The 16705-nt window shown below is 41.4% G+C and overlaps 1 protein-coding gene across 2 annotated transcripts in view; it reads right to left on the bottom strand.

The window, feature by feature from the left end:
* LOC115195931 (ATP-binding cassette sub-family B member 6, mitochondrial-like) overlaps positions 1–16705 on the bottom strand; it is a 41982-nt gene that overhangs the window by 2327 nt on the left and 22950 nt on the right. For both annotated transcript variants that reach the window (XM_029756287.1, XM_029756288.1), the window contains exons 11-19: positions 9820–9896; positions 9505–9568; positions 8983–9068; positions 7489–7546; positions 6717–6821; positions 6370–6544; positions 1191–1303; positions 426–520; positions 39–107 (exon numbers count right to left, since the gene is read on the bottom strand). In XM_029756287.1, the coding sequence (XP_029612147.1) occupies positions 39–107; positions 426–520; positions 1191–1303; positions 6370–6544; positions 6717–6821; positions 7489–7546; positions 8983–9068; positions 9505–9568; positions 9820–9896 (842 nt within the window). The remainder of the gene's footprint in view (positions 1–38; positions 108–425; positions 521–1190; positions 1304–6369; positions 6545–6716; positions 6822–7488; positions 7547–8982; positions 9069–9504; positions 9569–9819; positions 9897–16705) is intronic.

Genomic DNA, 16705 nt, shown 5'->3' with positions numbered 1-16705 from the left:
CACCAATAGAACAATCACTCTTTCAACCATTCCCTCACCGTCCTCGCTCTGCTATCTGACCGTCACTTAGAACAAGAATCTGGTCGGCACCGATGATGGTCGACAACCTGAAGACAGACGATTCACAATCAGACTAAAGACAGATCCAAACCATACAAACTCAGCATTAGAGGGGAGAAATGTGTGTGTCCTAATCACAGGAGGTTGGTTGCACCTTAATTGGGGAGGATGGGATTGTGGTAATGGCTGGAGTGGAATAGTATCCAATACATCAAAACAGATGGTTTCCATGTGTTTAACGGCATTCCATTTGCTGCGTTCCAGCCATTATTATGAGCCATCCTCCCCTCTGCAGCCTCCACTGATCCTAATGTATGGGTTCCCTCTATACATGCATTTATGTCCACCTGAGACCCATCCCTTACCTGTGAGCCACGACGATGGTGGTCCGGTTGGAGCACACTTTTGTGAGCGACGCCTGAATGTTGCGCTCCGTCTGTGTGTCTAGAGCAGATGTGGCCTGTGCAGAGGGAAAACTTTACGAGATAAGTAACATGAATAACATATTCAAGTTCAGTGAACTTGTAATAATCCACTGTAACACAATATGACAGGGGGATCAGTGGTGTCGGGGCACCACGGGAAACCCCACCTCTTTAAGGAATACCTGGGATAGGATATAGTAATCCTTCTAACCCCCCCCCCAAAAAAAGATATAGATGTACTATTGTAAAGTGGTTGTTCCACTGGATATCATAAGGTGAATGCACCAATTTGTAAGTCGCTCTGGATAAGAGCGTCTGCTAAATGACGTAAATGTAAATGGGGCAAACATTGGCCCTCATCAAATACGTTAAGAATGCATCCTTGCTTCCTCTCGTCCTTGAAGAAATATCTGATCGGACATGGCTGGACTGGTGAAAGCTAAGTGATAGAGCCGTTGATTTCACCTATCATTTTGTGTAAGCTCAGCGATAACTTCAAGTAGAGGAGGGAGGAAGTGTGTGTTTTTAAAGTATTTGAACGCTCCGGGGTGAAGTTTCCCCTAGGGAAAGATCTAGGACCAGCTTCCCCTCCCCAATCCTAAACTTAGCCAAAAAAGAATACAAAAATGCAACTGACCCAAGATCATTGTCTCGGGGCACCTATTTGAACACGGTCATTGACTGTGGCCCTTCCTGAAAGTTTACCTCATCCAGCAGGATAATCTGAGGGGCCTTGAGGATGGTCCGGGCGATAGCCACCCTCTGCTTCTCCCCCCCGCTCAGCTTCAGACCCCTCTCGCCCACCTGGGTGTCGTATCCTGGGAGGGGGACAGACAGAGAAAACACAGACACAAATGTCACTCACTTCATTCAGTAACAATGCACCTGGGAGCTACTGTGTGACCTCCGCATAATCTCCCCACTTGTTTCAGGAAATGTAGATGTGCATGTCAAAATGCTTCAGCAAATGTGGTTGGTAAATACAAAACACCTATGGAACCCTTAAAACAACAACCTTGACACCCATAAGCCAACTTCAGGTTAAGTACAGCCAGAACTATAATGGCAGCATATAGCGCTGGTTTCCCAGACACAGATTAAACCTCGTCCTGGACTTAATGTAGAATCTCTATTGACATTTTTTGGGCGGTCCAAGACAAGGCTTATATAACCCTTACCCAGTAAATTGACTGAGAACACACTCTCATTTACAGCAACGATCTCGGGAATAGTTACAAGGGAGAGAAGGGGTGCAAGAATGGGCCAATTGGAAGCTGGGGATGATTAAATTGCCATGATGAAATGAGGGCCAAATTGGGAATTTATTTAGGACACCGGGGTTAACACCCAAACTCTTACTAGGGCTGGGCGATATATCAAATTAATTCAAATGTATGTTTTAGCACAATGTTCCAAAATGCCTGTATCATAAGAATCAAGGTTTTAATTGTATTTTTTTTATGAGTGTTCTTCTGTCTTTTTGGTCACGTCTCTTTTACTCCTTCTGTGTTGTGTGCACCATTCCACAGACAGCAAGTCCCTCCCCCTTCCACTCACAACAACAAAATACAAAAGATAAACTTGCTATTTGCATTTGAAGTTTGGTCCAACAGAAGCGGTCATATGGACACAGAAAAACGTAGACATTTTATTGTAATACACGAGAAGTTAACCTTTTTAACGACACCCTTTTTATGTCTCAACTCCCAAAATGTAGAACAGAGCAGACCCTACTAAAACGAGAGTATGGAAAATGAATGCTCAGTTTGTACCGCTAGCAGCATTTTAGCCACAGACTTATGTGCTAGAGGTCTATTCTGTGTTTTAGAAATGAGCAATGACAATAAAAAATATGAATTTATATAATGAATTGGCAATTCGTTCTCATTCTAAGAAATAAGCATCTTCTCATCAAGTTAGGCCACTTGATTTCAATATCTAAACAAAGTGAACAGGCTGTGTTTTTCAAGCAGTTGGAGGCAGGAGGGTGTATTCATAACAGTTCAACTGTTCTACGTTGTTAGAAAGCAAATTGATACAAGTTGGCTAGACTTTAAATATAGTTTATCTGGCTACTCACTAGCACATAGGCTTGTGCTTGAGAGATTGTTTATGAGATCTGTGGTAATTTCCCATAATGCCTGCTTCAAGAAGTTGGTCATCATTAGTGGATGTGCACTTTGCATGGTTCTGGTTACAAAAGGGCATTTTTATAGACAAACTTGAAAGCCAGATCAGTGATTATTGCAACAACAAAAAAAGGAGGTTAAACTAATTTGATTCAATAAATATAATTATTAGTGGGTCTTATGGTTGTGGAAGGCTTATTTTTAGCCTAGGTATAATTCATTACATTATTCCTGACTGTTTGAAATGCAGTGTATTGAGCTTTAATTGTGCAACAACGCCTATTTAGAAAAAAACGTAAAAAAATAAAACGAGATACACTACATGGTCAATGGTATGTGGACACCTGCTCATTGAACATCTCATTCCAAAATCATGGACATTCATTTGGAGTTGGTCCCCCCTTTGCTGCTGTAACAGCCTCTACTCTTCTTGGAAGGCTTTCCACTAGATGTTGGAACATTACTGCGGGGACCTGCTTCCATTCAGCCACAAGAGCATTAGTGAGGTCGACACTGATGTTGGGCGATGAAGCCCGGCTCGCAGTTGGCTTTCCAATTCATCCCAAAGGTGTTTGATGGGGTTGGGTCAAGGCTCTGTGCAGGCCAGTCAAGTTCTTCCACACTGATCTCGACAAAGCATTTCTGTATGGAGCTCAGTTTGTGCAAGGGGGCATTGCCATGCTGAAACAGGAAAGGACCTTCCCCAAACTGTTGTCACAAAGTTGGAAGAACAGAATCGTCTACAATGTCATTGTAATGTTAAGATTTCCCGTCACTGGAACTTAGGGGCCTAACCCGAACCATGAAAAACAGCCCCAGACTGTTATTCCTCCTCCACCAATTGTCCATCGGACTGCCAGATGGTAAAGCATGATTCATCATTTCAGAGAACGTGTTTCCACTGCTCTAGAGGCCATCGGCGGTGGGCTTTACACTACTCCAGCTGACGCTTGGCATTGTGCATGGTGATCTTAGGCTTTGTGTGCAGCTGTTCAGCCATGGATCCCATTCATGAAGCTCTCGACGAACAGTTATTGTACTGACATTGCTTCCAGAGGCTGTTTGGAACTCCATAGTGAGTGATGCAACCGAGGACAGACAATTTTTACGCACTACGCACTTTCATCATTTGGCGGTCCAGTTCTGTGAGCTTGTGTGGTCTAACCACTTCGCGGCTGAGCCATTGTTGCTCCTAGACGTTTCCACTTCACAATAACAGCACTTACAGTTTACCGGTGCAGCTCTAGCAGGGCAGAAATGTGACCAACTGACTTGTTGGAAAGGTGGTATCCAGTGGTAGAAAGTACTTAAGTAAAAATACTTTAAAGTACTACTTAAGTCGTTTTTTGGAGTATCTGTACTTTACTATTTCTATTTTTGAGAACTTTTACTTCACGACACATTCCTAAAGAAAATATTGTAATTTTTACTCCATACATTTTCCCTGACAACCAAAAGTACTCGTTACATTTTGAATGCTTAGCAGGACAGGAAAATTGTCAAATTCACACACTTATCAAGAGAACACATGGTCATCCCTACTGCCTCTGGCCTGGCGGACTCACTAAACATAAATGCATATTTTGTAAATAAGGTCTGAGTGTTGGAGTGTGCCCCTGGCTATCCATACAGAAAATGGTGCCGTCTGCTTTGCTTAATATAAGGAATTTGAAATGATTTATACTTGTACTTTTGATACTTAAGTATATTTTAGCAATTACATTTACTTTTGATACTTAAGTATATTTAAAACCAAATACTTTTCGAATTTTACTCAAGTAGTATTTTACTGGCTGACTTTCACTTTTACTTGAGTAACTTTCTATTATTAATGTAACCACATTGTCCGATTTCAAAAAGGCTTTACAGCGAAAGCAAAACATTAGATTATGTTAGGAGAGTACATAGACAAAAATAACCACACAGCCATTTTCCAAGCAAGGAGATATGTCACAAAAACCCAAAACACAGCTAAATGAAGCACTAACCTTTGACAATCTTCATCAGATGACACTCCTAGAACATCATGTTACACAATACATGTATGTTTTGTTCGATAAAGTTCATATATATATCCAAAAACAGCATTTTACATTGGCGCGTGATGTTCAGATAATGTATTCCCACCAAAAAACGTCCGGTGAATGACCACATCAATTTACAAAAATCCTCATCATAAACGTTGACAAAATACATAACAATTATTTTAAGAATTACAGATACAGTACTCCTTGATGCAACCGCTGTGATTTTAAAATAGCTTTTCGGCGAAAGCACATTTTTCAATATTCTGAGTACATAGCTCGCCATCAAAGCAAGCTATACAGACACCCACCAAGTTCTGGGATCACCTAAACTCAGAATTAGTATTATAAATATTCTCTTACCTTTGCTGATCTTCGTCAGAATGCACTCCCAGGACTGCTACTTCCACAAGAAATTTTGTTTTTGTTCGAAATAATCCATATTTATGTCAAAATACCTCCGTTTTGTTCGTGCGTTCAGGTCACTATCTAAAGGCATAATGCGCGAGCGTAATTTGAGACACAAAAAGTCAAAATATTCCATTACTGTTCTTAGAAGCATGTCAAACATTGTTTACAATCAATCTTTATGGTATTTTTAACGTAAAAATGCGATAATATTCCAACAGGACAATAGCATATTCATTCTAGAAGAAAAATAAGGAAAGGCGTGCTCGCGGGATCGCGCATCACCAATCCCTTTGTCCATAGGCAGTCCACTCATTGACTGAGCTCCTATTCTCTGCCCGGTTACAGGACAACAATGAAAAAACTTTCTGAAGGCTTTTGACAGCCAATGGAAGCCTTAGGAAGTGCAACGTGACCCCACAGACACTGTAGTTTTGATAGGGATTAGAAAGAAAAACTACAATTCTCAGATATCCCACTTCCTAGTTGAATTTTTCTCAAGTTTTTGCCTGCCATATGAGTTCTGTTACACTCACAGACACCATTCAAACATTTTTAGAAACTTCAGAGTGTTTTCTATCCAAATCTACTAATAATATGCATATTCTAGTTTCTGGGCCAGAGTAGTAACCAGTTTAATTTGGGTATGTTTTTCATCCGGCCGTGAAAATACTGCCCCCTATCAGTTAGGTATCTATACTTTTACTCAAGTATGAAAATTGGGTACTTTTTCCACCACTGGTGGCATCCTATGACGATGCCACATTGAAAGTCACTGAGCTCTTCAGTACGGACCATTCTGCTGCCAATGTTTGTCTATGGAGATTGCATGGTGGTGTGCTTGATTTTATACCTGTCAGCAACGGGTGTGGCTGAAATACCTGAATCCACTCATTTGATGGGATGTCTACATACTTTTGGCCATGTACTGTATTTATTGTGAATCACCCATAAGTTTGAAAAAAAAGTAGATATGATTTTTTGGCAATATCACACAGCCTTAACTCTTACGATAAGTGCCATGGGATCTTTAGTGACCAGAGAGAGTCAGGACATCCGTTTAACGACCCATCCGAAAGACGGTACCCTACACAGGGCAATGTCCCCAATCTCTGCCATGGGGCATTGGGATCTTTTTTTAGACCGGAGGAAAGAGTGCCTCCTACTGGCCCTCCAACACCACTGGATCTCCCATCCAGGGACCGACCAGCACCGGCCCTGCTTAGCTTCCGAAGCAAGCTAGCAGTGGGATGCAGGGTGGTATGCTGCTGGCTTAAATTGGTGTTCAAGAAACCGTCAAAAGAGACCGTGGTATTTCCGTACCTTCTGGGAACGTCTGGATCTTCTTGTGGATGTCTGCGGCGATGGCCGCCGCCTCCACTTCGTGGTCGCTGGCAGAGATGCGTCCGTAGCGGATGTTATCGCGGATGTTATCGTTGAAGAGGACTGTGTCCTGGGGCACCACACCGATGTGGGCACGCAGAGACCCCTGCTTCACCTGCACCCAGAAATGAAGAGTCTCAAATGACACTTAAGCAGTAAAGGGTGAAACGGGGAGGCACTACCTGGACATGTAAAACCACCAAAGCGCATCGAAAACAAAATGTTATATGTGATCACAAGACAGATAGCCTGGGAACTATTTTCTTGCAACTAGACAAATTACTCACCTTAGAGATGTCCTGGCCATCGATGCGGATGCATCCACCCTGGACGTCATAGAAACGGAAGAGCAGGCGAAGGAGGGTGCTCTTACCGCACCCTGACTGGCCAACCTAGGGGCGTCCACACACAAACACAGACAGTTGACAAGCGAGAACAATCGACAGATCCAAACCATCACGACTGCTGAGAAAAAGAGAGAAATTAACCACTCTTCAAGACCGAAGTCTAGTATTACTTGCTTTAAGAGCCACTGAACCCGCTGATTGGCATGAAAACAAGATTTCAGTCTCGAAAGTGTGTTTCCTGACCAATTCCGCGTTTGGTTAATGATGTTTGTCCCCCATGAGACACTGCAGACGCAGAAGCCTATTTCGCGTCCTCAAAATCCCAAGAATGAATCTAAGATAATGCAACAAATCTGTAATTAATTTAGCTGTTTTTGCTGATGTTTTAGTGGAGCAATTTTACATCTAAGGTGTTTGGTGCAGTATTGCGTAAGTTAAAAAAAAATGCGTGAGGTGTTGTCTTCTGTAAACAAAGTCAGAGCCGCTGGGCAGGTCTGTCTCACTGTCTATGCTATTGGATAGAGAGCAATCACCACAGCTGTTCACTCCATGTTAGTGGGCAAATGAACGTCGCACACTTTGTAGTCAATTTTGAAACTAGAATAACTATTTCTGACTCATATCGATGCCACATAGGCCATTTTCAAAGGGATTTGTCGTTTTTTAAAGGCCGCTCTTTAACCTCTGGATTATCCTTGGAATCCAATCTTACCAATGCAACAGTATGGCCTGGCTGCACAGTGAATGATACGTCCTTAAGAATCTCCTTCCTTAAAAAAACACAGAAGCACAAAAAATATATTTAATCAAAGGAGAACACTGGAACAACCACAACTATGATTATTCATCAAACTGTTTCTGAATCATTAACTGTGTATGGCTAGTGGTTAATTTGGAAATTGGGAGGTGCCGGAACAAAAAGTGAGCCGAGAGGGAGGGTGACCTGGGGGGGCTCTTAGGGACCGGAACACATGGAAAAAAAAAAGAAAATCACCTTTATAATAAAGAATTGCATGCATATAGCGGCGCTTGAAGAAGTTGCACACATGGGGATTATTATTTTTTAAGTTTAGGGTCTGGAATTTTTTGTTGCCTTTCATAAACACATTTCTTGCAATTCTACATAATTTTAGATGACTGGGGACTTTAGCAGAATCTTATTTAATACGTTACAAATGATTGAAATGACATTCTACTTTGACACTGACAAAGAGAATCTGAGATCAATAAAAACGACCTTGTATTGAATCCATCAATAGCCTAGACCAGGGATCATCAACTAGATTCAGCCGCGGGCCGATTTTTTCTTAAGCGGATGGTCGGGGGTCCAGAACATAATTACAAATCATTTGTAGACTGCAAATTGACCGCAAGAAGCCCAAACGGACATAATGTTTGACTAAACAAAATCATTTCAAACCTTGCTTGCGTTTGTATACGATCACATCTCTATTATGTGTGGGAATACTTTGGAACAAATGTCTTAAATTAAAATCACTTGGAGTGGATTACTCTGAGTTTTTAGTCTTTTATGACCAACAATGAAAATTCACTCAAAAATTGGTATTTTTTGCTCATAAAACATGGGGGGCCAAATAAAACCTTATTCAGCCCAAGGGCCACCAGTTGGCGTAGGTGTGTGGAGTGACACAAATTGTAAAATATGAGGAAATTATAGTCCTAAATTTCTTTATGTTTGTGGCTAGATTCAAATACTTTCTGTGGCACACATCAGAGTCACATACTTTCTATAGAAGAAACTTCATGTCAGGCTAGGCAACCAAAATTAATAATTCATGTATGTGTGTTATATTAAACAGAGGAGGGAGTAAAATGTAGGCAAGAAATAAACATTTCAGAACAATTACTAGTTGATTAAGGGAGAGATGATACATTTTGGCAAAGAGATATATTTATAGACTAATAAACTTGAAACAAATAGCCAAACCGAAAACTGCAGACATTACTAGTGCCTCCCCCGCAATCAAACCGACCCAAAAATTTAATGAAACGCAGCCTAACATGATCAGAAATCTCAACTACCAAGCAAGTCACAGCAATGAAGAATTGAATGCAGGGGGGTTTCTGGCAGGGGGGAGCTTTTCGGCACAACACCGGAACGAAACCGCCCAAAATTGAGAGGTGCTGGATCATTAGTCCAAAGAAGACCTAAAAATACATCTAAGTGATCTAAGCGAGGACTTACCCGTCAATGTAGCTAAAGTACACATTCTCAAACTCCACTTTTCCCAGTTTATAGAGAAGGTTCCCTGCATTCACCACGTCCTTCACCTGAAGGGAAATCAAAGTAAATCTATTTGACCAAAAAACTATTTCCCATAATGCAGTGCAAAGAAATCCTGACAGACACCAAAATGCTGGTCATTGAGTCTCGCGTAATTGGTCAACTGCTCGATTAAGTTCTGGGTCCACACATGTTAAGAGAAGAAATCAATTGCTAGAACAAGGAGTGGAACCGGAACAAGGAGCTCCACTCTCTCTGTTCGCAAGTTACGGGCAGAAAGTCTATCCCACTTCTGAAATTCGAAAGATGCTAAGACCTGCGAAATCGTCATTTGTCCAAATAACCAGTGTCGAAAAACCAAACACTGGAACTACTACTGCTCGTTATCCTACGCATCCCAATCTCTCGGTTAACACGCATAATCTTCCCATGAGAGATTGGTCATCATCAACATTAGTCATCGACAACCAATTTCAAAATTACCTCCTCTTCCTCGGAGAAGAGCTTAAACATGCTCTCCATGTCGATGAAGGACTTCTGGATAATTCTGTGGAGGATGAAGACCAATGTATTATACAGAGCCCGTTTTGCATTATGGGTACTGTATGGCTACTGTAATACATGATGCCTTTCATAGATCTGTCTCAATATTCTAGCTTCATTTGCTTGTGTCTTTCCTGATCTAGTAACACATGACAGGTGAAGCAATATGCTTTTAGCTATAAGTGATAGACATAAAGGAGACTAGGGAAGGATGTAAGGAAGTAGAATTGAAACTCAGCCCATAACACCTCTCACCTGTAGTAGGTTCCAAACCAGTTGAGAGGGGTGTAGAGCTGGATGATGTAGGTGCCAAAGAGGATAAAGTCTCCAAGCTGGGGATAGAGGGCACTAACCTGGTTAAATGTATCATAACACTTCACACACCACATTTTTTATTAACAAAAACATGTAACATCACTCAGTGTTATAGGATTTTTTTTTTGCAAAACCTTTTTCAAACATGCATTTTTCAAGCATGAAAACATAGCAAGGCTGCTTGGCCTTGTAGTGATGCAATACGTCTATGTTTTGCATTTGTATTGATTTTGTTTGTCTGCAAGGCAAGCTGCAAGAATAATTTCCTTATTAGAGTACAATTAAGTTTTAGAATCTAGTAAAAAATCAATTAAAATATGAATAAAATGTTGAGCGAGTGTCGGAATTGAAATTTTCTTTCGGCCTTTCTCGTTTGAGAGGACAGCCTATCGCCGTGCATAGTTTTTTTTTCAGAAATCAATTGGGAACTAAAAAGTTGCGAGAATGTCAAAAGTTGGGGACCGGTGAGAAACGACGAGAAACGACGCTAAATGTTGACATTATAAGCGACGGTTATAAATTTGACATCAGCGCGTTCGGAATTCATTCAGGCTCGATAAAATATGAAAAGTTTTCGCGTACGACCAAAAATGAAAAAGTTAAATTTGGGGGTTTTGCTCTCCGAAGAGGAAACCTTCGTTGAGGGGGATCCCGAAAATTTCCATACAAAACATGTGGGCTCATATGAAAGAGGTGAAATAAATGACATTTGGGGTGAAAGGTTAAAAATTCATGCAATTCAGGTCAGGCTGTTGAGCTTTTCGCACTACTGAGCCAAACCAAGCTGCAGTGGCCTGGTTATGCCTCCAGACATTCACCGTAGTTGCTGGGACCATGCTGAAAAGCACAATGTGAAAAGAGCCAGCAGTTTGTTTTAGAATGGCTCAATAGTATGAAAAAGGTAACAAAATGAGTATCTAGGCCCTTAACATGAAGTTGTAAAATACTGAACTCCCCTTTTAAATGGTTTCTCATCCTGAAAGTGTCTGTTTAACAAAAACCAAACCAGTTTTACAGTTTTTCCTGGCTCACCATCTCAGATTTTTCAGAAATTGCTTTTGTAGTTAGAAACAGATAAGATTTGCATTCCTGTAAAATTATTTTGTTATATTTTAATCTCTGAGAAATTAAGATAATTCATTGCACCCAAATATGCCCTTTTAATTTTTAGGATTCACATAATATTCAACAAATATAGCAGTGGGGTATGTTGAGACATTTTTTACATTCAGCATCGCTATGTCAAGGGAAATATACCATTATTTCTAACAAATATTTCTACAGTGCTCACACTACATGACCAAAAGTAGGTGGACACTCTTTGCTGCTATAACAGCCGCCACTCTTCTGGGAAACAAAGTACTGAGTAAAGGGTCTGAATATGTAAATGTGATATCATTTTATTTTTTTATATACATTTCCTAAAAAAACAGTTTTTGCTTTGTTATTATGGGGTATTGTGTGTAGATTGTTTTTCCTCCTCATCAATGTAATACATTTTAGAATAAGGCTATAATGTAACAAATGTGGAAAATATATTATATAATGACAAAGCAAAACATTTTTTGGGGGAAAATGTTTGCTAATGAAATATCAAATTTACATAAGTATTCAGACCCTTTACTCAGTACTTGTTGAAGCACCTTTGGCAGAGATGACAGAATCAAGTCTTCTTGGGTATGACGCTACAAGATTGGCCCACCTGTATTTGGGAAATTTCTCCCATTCTTCTCTGCTGAGCCTCTCAAGCTCTGTGAGGTTGGATGGGGAGCGTTGCTGCACAGCTATTTTCAGGTCTCTCCAGAGATGTTCAATCAGGTTCAAGTTCGGGCTCTGGCTGGGCCACTCAAGGACATTCAGAGACTTGTCCCGAAGCCACTCCTGCGTTGTCTTGGCTGCGTGCTTAGGGTAGTTGTCCTGCTGGAAGGTGAAGCTTCACCCCAGTCTGAGGTCCTGAGCTGTTTTTCATCAAGGATCTCTCTGTACTTTGCTCCGTTCAACTTTCCCTTGATCCTGACTAGTGTCCAAGTTTCAGCCCCTGAAAAACATCCCCACAGCATGATGCTGCCACCACCATGCGTCACCATAGGGATGGTGTCAGGTCTCCTCCAGACATGACGCTTGGCATTCATAGTCAGAGTCTTCAGGTGCCTTTTGGCAAACTCCAAGCGGACTGTCATGTGTTTTTTAATGAGGAGTGGCTTCTGTCTGGCCACTCTACCATAAAGGCCTGATTGGTGGAGTGCTGCAGAGATGGTTGTCCTTCTGGGAGGTTCTCCCATCTCCACAGAGGAACTCTGTCAGAGTGACCATCGGGTTCTTGGTCACCTCCCTGACCAAGACCCTTCTCCCCCGATTGCTCAGTTTGGTCGGGCGGCCAGCTCCAGGAAGAGTCTTGGTGGTTCCAAACTTCTTCCATTGAAGAATAATGGAGGCCACTGTGTTCTTAGGGACCTTCAATGCTGCAGAGATTTTTTGGTGCCCTTCCCCTTGATCTGTGCCTCGACACAATCTCGGAGCTCTACGGACAATTCCTTCGACCTGATGGCTTGTTTTTTGGTCAGATATGCACTGTCAACTGTGGGACCTTATATATATATATACACACACACACACACATACATACATACATACATACATACATACATACATACATACATACATACATACATACATACATACATATATTATATATATAAATATACATATATTATATATATAAATATATATACACTGCTCAAAGAAATAAAGGGAACACTAAAATAACACATCCTAGATCTGAATGAAAGAAATAATCTTATTAAATACTTTTTTCTTTACATAGTTGAATGTACTGACAACAAAATCACACAAAAATAATCAATGAAAATACAATTTATCAACCCATGGAGGTCTGGATTTGGAGTCACACTCAAAATGAAAGTGGAAAACCACACTACAGGCTGATCCAACTTTGATGTAATGTCCTTAAAACAAGTCAAAATGAGGCTCAGTAGTGTGTGTGGCCTCCACGTGCCTGTATGACCTCCCTACAACGCCTGGGCATGCTCCTGATGAGGTGGCGAATGGTCTCCTGAGGGATCTCCTCCCAGACCTGGACTAAAGCATCCGCCAACACCTGGACAGTCTGTGGTGCAACGTGGCGTTGGTGGATGGAGCGAGACATGATGTCCCAGATGTGCTCAATTGGATTCAGGTCTGGGGAACGGGTGGGCCAGTCCATAGCATCAATGCCTTCCTCTTGCAGGAACTGCTGACACACTCCAGCCACATGAGGTCTAGCATTGTCTTGCATTAGGAGGAACCCAGGGCCAACCGCACCAGCATATGGTCTCACAAGGGGTCTGAGGATCTCATCTCGGTACCTAATGGCAGTCAGGCTACCTCTGGCGAGCACATGGAGGGCTGTGCGGCCCCCCAAAGAAATGCCACCCCACACCATGACTGACCCACCGCCAAACCGGTCATGCTGGAGGATGTTGCAGGCAGCAGAACATTCTCCACGGCGAATATGCCAATCTTGGTGTTCTCTGGCAAATGCCAAACGTCCTGCACGGTGTTGGGCTGTAAGCACAACCCCCACCTGTGGACGTCGGGCCCTCATACCACCCTCATGGAGTCTGTTTCTGACCGTTTGAGCAGACACATGCACATTTGTGGCCTGCTGGAGGTCATTTTGCAGGGCTCTGGCAGTGCTCCTCCTGCTCCTCCTTGCACAAAGGCGGAGGTAGCGGTCCTGCTGCTGGGTTGTTGCCCTCCTACGGCCTCCTCCACGTCTCCTGATGTACTGGCCTGTCTCCTGGTAGCGCCTCCATGCTCTGGACACTACGCTGACAGACACAGCAAACCTTCTTGCCACAGCTCGCATTGATGTGCCATCCTGGATGAGCTGCACTACCTGAGCCACTTGTGTGGGTTGTAGACTCCGTCTCATGCTACCACTAGAGTGAAAGCACCGCCAGCATTCAAAAGTGACCAACACATCAGCCAGGAAGCATAGGAACTGAGAAGTGGTCTGTTGTCACCACCTGCAGAACCACTCCTTTATTGGGGGTGTCTTGCTTATTGCCTCTAATTTCCACCTGTTGTCTATTCCATTTGCACAATAGCATGTACAATTTATTGTCAATCAGTGTTGCTTCCTAAGTGGACAGTTTGATTTCACAGAAGTGTGATTGACTTGGAGTTACATTGTGTTGTTTAAGTGTTCCCTTTATTTTTTTGAGCAGTGTATATATATATATATATATATATATATATATATATATATATATATATATATATATTACACACACACACACACACACACACACATATTGGGGGCTCCCAAGTGGCGCAGCGTCACTACAGACCCTGGTTCTATTCCAGGCTGTATCACAACCGGCCATGTTTGGGAGTCCCATAGGGCTGCGCACAATTGGCACAGCGTCATCCGGGTTAGGGTTTGGCTGGGGTAGGCCGTCATTGTAAATAAGAATTTGTTCTTAACTGACTTGCCTAGGTAAATAAAAGTTAAATAAAAAAAATAGACAGGTGTGTGGCTTTCCAAATCATGTCCAGTAAATTGAATTTACCACAGTTGGACTCCAATCAAGTTGGAGAAACATCAAGGATGATCAATGGAAACAGGATGCACCTGTTTGCAACTTTAGGTAGAAAATAAATCATTTTTGGGTTATTCTGTGTAGATTGCTGAGGATATATATATTTTTTTTTAATCCATTTTAGAATAAGGCTGTAACCTAACAAAATTAGGAAAAAGTCAAGGGGTCTGAATACTTTCCGGAGGCATATATAGTTTTTTATATATTAGTTTTTTTTTCAGGATATCCCGCGACCCCATTTTAATATCAGGCGACCCCTAATTTGGGAACCACTGCCTTAGGCACAACTTACCCCACTCTCCCCTACCCAACATTTGATTTGGACCAAACTTCTTCCTACCACTGAGTCAGACCTGAGGAATCCAATAAAATTGTCAAAAGCCACCCACAGACCCCACGCCAATCCCACCCCAACCAGTATAAAGTCAAATTTGGCATTGAAGTCATCTGCGTTATTTACCACAAATCTGTAAAAGTACCATGTTTTTCCCCACTAGATGCCGCTGTTCCTGCTACTGCCACACCATTTATAAATTTAGCTGGTCTCGTGTTTAATAAATTTATCAGAATATTTTCTTTGCCACTTTAGGTAGAAAATACAGTATTTTCAACCTAAAGTAGCAAAGAAAAAAAGCCTTCTGTGTTCTCTTTTCGACCCCGTCTGCATATTTGCAATCAAACGGCAGAATTTTCTCCTTATCTATCATACTCTAATTCCACAGATATCAAAACTCGGTCCTCCAGAAAGTGGAGAGCAACAATTATGCAGGTCTACTCCATGATATATATCTTTCAAAAAAGCAGCGTTAGAAAGGATTACCTACATATACTGTCCAGCTCAAATTATAGCGCTACATGAGAGACCAATCCTCTCTCCTCTCTCAGCATTTCCAGCCAGCTCATTATCTCAGCCAATCATAGCTAGCAGGAAGGTTGCGGACTTTTTCCATGGCTAAACCAACTAGGCTCGTAATTTAACAATTTTATTTGTATTTACTGATGGCATACAAGTTTGTTATTAAGGCACATGGAAGTTCACATGTTCCAGAAGGCATTTCTGCCAAAACAAATGCCTTTTGATTTAAAAACAAACCTAACGTTGAAATGGCGCTCCTGTGAAGTAGTGACGTGCGACATACGCCTAGTTTCCTGAAACTAGTCATAATTGTGTGGCCAAAAGAGTCCTCCATGAAAGCAATTCAGTTTGTCCTTCTCATGGTAACCGAATGCTTTAACCCAACTCTTCTTGAATAGTACAAAAAATGTATGGCGCAATTCTCATATGAAGACTTTTCCTTCAAGCAAATAACGGAGAAATGGGCAGACTAAAATGTGACGACCCTAACAAAATAATAAAGTTATAAACCATTGCATGGCAGTCGACCCTAACAAAATAATACAATTATAAACCCTTGCATGGCAGTCGTATGTTTTTCAATATAATTATTAGAAAACATCTCTATAGGTAGTGTGTTTAGTGACAATGACCATTAAACCCAGCCCAACCCAATACCATTGCAAACACTATATTTGGGACTTTAAGCATTAAAGGCCATAACATTGAAACCATTACAATGGATGTAGCCTAATGGTTTGCTTGTTCACCTGGAATGGTCCAACTAACCTTTTTTGAAGGGAATAAACCACACACAGAAGATATGTTTCCTGGACACATATTAAGCTTAAGAGAAGGACACACTAAATTGCTTTCATGGAGGACTGGCTTAAATTGTGTGGATGACCACACAATTTATTTAAATTTACAGCAAAATGGATAAAAGGTTGTGGCAGTAGCAGGAACAGCTGCAAAGCCTGGAACTCTCACACTAATTTATTGTAAATAATGCAATCAACTAAAATAACAAATTTCTCTGAACAGAAAAAAAAAAAAAAAATTAATCACCTGAATCACAGGGAATACATTACATTGAATGAAGAAGCAATACTCCAAGCCACAGCTCCATACTATTTGACAGACATTGAGAACTAATACTGGTTGTTGGCGTGTGGTGTGGGGGGTCCGTGTGTGGCTTTTGATCATTTCATTGGATTCCTCATGTCTTACTCATTGTTAGGAAGAATCGTGGTCCAAATAGGATGTTAAGTATTATAAACTCAGCAACAACAAAAAAAACATCCCATTTTCAGGACCCTGTCTTTCAAAGATAATTCGTAAAAATCCAAATAACTTCACAGATCTTCATTGTGAAGGGTTTAAACAC

Source organism: Salmo trutta, chromosome 6 (genome assembly GCF_901001165.1).
Source record: "Salmo trutta chromosome 6, fSalTru1.1, whole genome shotgun sequence".
NCBI lineage: Eukaryota > Metazoa > Chordata > Actinopteri > Salmoniformes > Salmonidae > Salmo > Salmo trutta.
This window is presented reverse-complemented; position numbering and strand designations above follow the sequence as displayed.